Here is a 4,655-nt window from a genome sequence, read left to right as displayed (position 1 = left end):
CAGCAGGAACTTGATATGCAACATGCATAGTTTTAATGTCAGTATTTATAAAAATAAAAGCTCCATGTTTTTACATTAAGCCTCTACTTCAATGTATTATTAACTATATTTAACTTAGTGATTCTTGCAGGTTCTCTCTATAAAGGCCCACTTCTCAACATAGTAAGAAAATCTATTTTTATTAAACACTACTACTAAGTGTCCAACCATTTCTCAGCAGAAGAATTTAACTATGCATTTCATAAAAGCTCTCTTAAAATAGAAGCATTTCAAATCTAATTTTACTCTCACTTGATTCAAGCAGTATGAAGTCCTGGACATTGGTGTATGGAAAACTTAAGCATTACTTTTACAGCACATGTTAGCAAGGTGAACTACTTGTCAAAAAAAACCAAACACCAATACTTCGTTTGAGTTTTGCCTCCTAAATACTTTGAGGATTAAAATAAAGTAGTATTATGCCCATTATCCAATTCTATGAAACATACCTGAAGGTTCATAGAGTCACTGTGCTGGGTAAGCTGTTCCTGTAGCTCATCCATATGTGCAGTGATTCCTTCGACTGCTTCCTGTTTCTCCAGGAGTCTGTTCTCTAACTCAGCTGCTCTTGCCTCACACATCTTAGCATCAAGATCACTGTATTCAGCAGCAGAATTTATTGTAAATTCCTTCATAAAAGAAACAAAAAAAGTAGTCACCAAAACAGTATTGCATTTCCATTCTGTGATTGCTCTAAATACGTGAAGTATACATGAAGTTCTTGATTCTGAAGAATTTCAAATAAAAACTTTTCACAGATAATATTTTTTCATATGATACTTTAAGGTACAAACCCTGAACTATCATATGAAGGGAAGGGGGGAATACTACTAAAATTAAACAGTTTTTACTTCTACCATTGCTGACTGGAGAGCAGTCCATCCATAGGAAAAATGTAAATGTAAAAAAAGCAATGTAAAGTTCTTGACTTTCAAGTGTAAGCAGCTATTGCAAATAAATATTCAACATGCTTTGAGTTTCTATGGCCTTTAACAGCAAAACAAAGAAGTTGCTTCAATCAATCCTGTGGTTTCTCAGGAAAAACTAACAATTCTCACAGAAGACAGTATTTTATTTCAAATATTTTTGTTTTAATGTCTGAAACAAAGAATAAACCTACTTTTCAGATAAAAACAGAATTCAATTTTCTTTGGACAATGTCCACAATTTAACTAAAACCAGTTCCCCAGCCAGTACATTTACATACAGATAAGTAGCTGTAAAAGTGATATTGCATCACCTTTATCACATTTCATAACAATACTCAGTAGCTAATAATTTTAGTAACCTATCACACTCTTCTTTCCACGCATATCAGCTTCTTTTACTACAGATACATTCTTTCACACTTACTTCAGCTGCAAGATTGTTCAGTACATCCCAGTTGAACAAGTCAGTACTCCCCTGATAAGTAAACAAATAAAACAATAAATCATGGCCATTTCAAAGATACATGAGGCACATCAGCCAGAAAGGCCCACGATTGAGATAAAATACCAGTGACAGAGAGACTGAGTTTAATGCTACACTCAGCTGGCCATACAAGGTCAAATGAATTGAAAAAAAATATTTTTAAGAATGTCTACTGAAAAATTTATGGCTAAGTCTCACCATCAGGATTTAATCTTTTATCTTCTGATTTTGTGGCTTGTAAATATAGCTGAGCACTCTTTAATCTTCTGCTAAATATTAGTAAACTAACTGACAGAAGATTATTTAACAAACATGGTAAAATCATTTAGGAAGTTACAAAAGCAGTACTATTTTCTGACATGTATATTTAATGTAGCTTGATACCTTGAAAGATATTTACCTCTCACTAAACTCACAAGATGAAGACTACTGTAGCACTATTTAAAAAAGGCAGCCCATAGCCCTCCCCGTATTTTGAAGCAGTTCCAAATGACTGCTGTCTCCCTAGAGGTGCCCTCTCCACATAACCTAGAAAGCAATTGCATTTGCTTTACAAATCAGCTATTTTGACAGAAGCTGTTTAGAAGCAGTAAGTAATTTTGTTTGTTGTTTATAATTTAAGTTCACATGAATGTAATAAGGACACTGCTATGGTTGAGTGACAAAAGCTGTATGCTTTTTCCTTAGTGCAGACAGCTTGGCATGTAGCTTCATAAAAGCCTTTACAATGCTATCATTATGCTCAGGATATCCTGAAAGCACCAGGGATACCCTCAAAACAGAAAGCAGGATAATACATCAACAGCCAGAGAGATGCTTTTCATGCTGAAGGCGCCATCTCCCCAAAAGTCCTCAGTCTCTGCATAGAAAACATGCTAAAATGCACTGGGAAATTACTGTCTAAACAAACTCCCAGACCAAGACAGACAGAGTCTGTTGTAGCCAGAGCTGCCTTCTAGCTTCTGAGGCTTGTGAAAGCATTAGCCAACCACTGCTGAAGCAAGCTGGATTCCTATTAAAAACAAAAATAGTTCAAGACCATGTTTTGTTTAATTATTACAAGACAGAAAGAGAGAAAGCATTTACACGACTGTCTAATCCACAGCTGATGAAAAAAAAATAAAATCTTGCCTGTGAGCTGAAGCGACAAAGCAACTGCTTAATTCAAGCAGACCAGTACATGTATTAGCAGATGTCTCGTAGCCTCAAGCTAGATCATAAGCCACGTTTCTCCATCTATTGACATGAGTACATTCAGAGGGCCACCAGTACTCTTGGTGTACTGAGATACATCAGGCACAAGCAGTGTTACATTTTAAACAAGTCTGTCAGAGAATGTAATATCTCTGCTGGCTTTACAAGGGCTACTAGGAGCATGCTGGGACAAATTGTATTTTTAAAAAAAAAAACATTAAGCACACATGAGACAGCAAAGTGATACAAAACCAAACAAAGCTGTGCATTTCAAGGCCCTCGCAGTTTTGCTCATCTCCTAAGCCTCTCAGTCTGAATTTGCCATTTCATAGAGTCCCAGCCACTTAACCAGAAGTCTGCCCAAACTCAAGTTCATGACAGCGAAAGGTGAAAAACCTTTAGCGGGCAAACAGCAGACAGCTCCTTGATAATACCAGCTGTCCAGTCCATATAATGGAGACTTTTTCAGTTATTTACATCACTTTATAAGAGAGTTCATTATTACAAGTGAAAATACACCAGTTCACTTCTCAATGGCAGCTAGTTAACAGTGCCAGCGAACCAATATCCAATTAAGTGAAGCAATCACCTGGAACACTTGCTACCTGCAGACAGTGCGAAGCGAAACAAGAAATACTAAGATTTACCTCTGTCTCTGTTGTTGACTCTCGCGGGTTGGAGTCTTCAGCCTTACTCTCCAGTAGGTTGGAGTCTTCAGCCTTACTCTGTACCCCCTCACCAAGCCCCTGGGCCGCTAGTGCGTGCTCTTCCTGCGGAAGGTCATGCGTGTGGACAGCCGAGCCCTTCCTCTGCGACGCCTTTTTCTGCGGCTGCGCGACGTTGGCTTTTGCTTTTCGTTGTCTGAGGTCAGCAAACTGTGCAGAAAAGATTGGAAGAGGTAGAGGGAGAGGTAAGTGAGAAAAAGGTAGCAGGACCACAAGATTAACATAGTCATAGGTAATGAAGATCCTGTCTTGATAAAATATATACATCTGCAGAAAAACTGCTTTATCTTCCTACTTGCTACACACTCAGAACATTCTGGATAACTGTGCAAAGAAGCAAGAAATCTCACACCAGTACCAGAGACTCATTTCAATACAAGAATCAAATTTTACTCGGTGAAACTTTGTGTCAATGACAATCCAGAATTACAGCGAGAGAGATTAGTAAAGAAACAAGTTGTTAATATACTAGGAAAAAATAATAATTGAGCAGTCTTTCTACAAGACTGGCAAAACCACAACAGCCCCCTACAAATGTATCTAAACAGATCTTTGCCAGCGTAAGCTTTAAGATTAAAAATTAACGGAAGTGAATCCTCATGCTCCTTCCCTGTGACCCTCTTAAGAGAATACAGCAAAACTTCCTAGCCAGGAAGCAGCCTACAGCACATAAATAGAAAATCAATTAAGCCAGGTCACTTTAATTTCTTCTGTTGAAGAATCAGATGCTCTACTTATCAGACTATCCCAGCTCCACAAAGCTCCAGGGACTTGTAAAGAATGTCACTGGCAGAATTGATTACCCAACTTTCCTTAGCACCTTAAGCAGCTTAAAAAGGGTTATTGTGTTTTCAACTCTACTGTTGTGTTTAGGCAGCAATTTCAGGTAACATCTCCCTCACAGCATAAATCCAGGCATCCCTCACATGAGAAAAAAGTCTTCTCCAAGGCTACATCTACAGGTTATTAAGTGCACTGCTAGTATCTCTTTATGATGAGATAAAAGTATAGTCTTACTGTAAGTAAAAAACTTAATTGCCAAGTTCTACCTGCAATACATATGGAAACCCACTGCTTGACAGCTTGATTTTCCTGTGAAACAGCCACCTTGCAGATAAACCTTGTCCATCTCTTTTCATTCAATCCGTGCAAGGATTTGGTTCAGTCTATTCTCCTTACAGCCATGACAACATACCAACTGCTACCTGACAGCTTAGCTTCTCAACAGATACATGGTTATACACCGATCAGCAGTTTGGCCTGTGTCCTGGTTTGGGGTAGAAC

General features: G+C 38.1%; 1 protein-coding gene across 1 annotated transcript in view; it reads right to left on the bottom strand.

Moving 5' to 3' along the window:
* The window catches only part of LOC103778321 (golgin subfamily A member 4-like), a gene marked incomplete at both ends in the record, with an annotated part of 38,241 nt that extends 34,720 nt beyond the window's left edge, over positions 1 to 3,521 (bottom strand). The window contains 2 exons of the mRNA XM_008945903.1: positions 489 to 668; positions 3,294 to 3,521. Coding sequence (XP_008944151.1) covers positions 489 to 668; positions 3,294 to 3,521 — 408 coding nt within the window. The remainder of the gene's footprint in view (positions 1 to 488; positions 669 to 3,293) is intronic.
* Positions 3,522 to 4,655: the final 1,134 nt, after the last annotated feature.

This window comes from Merops nubicus, unplaced genomic scaffold (genome assembly GCF_000691845.1).
Source record: "Merops nubicus isolate BGI_N331 unplaced genomic scaffold, ASM69184v1 scaffold4548, whole genome shotgun sequence".
NCBI classification, from domain to species: domain Eukaryota; kingdom Metazoa; phylum Chordata; class Aves; order Coraciiformes; family Meropidae; genus Merops; species Merops nubicus.
Note: the sequence above shows the minus strand (reverse complement) of the source record. Positions and strands in the feature narration are given on the sequence as shown.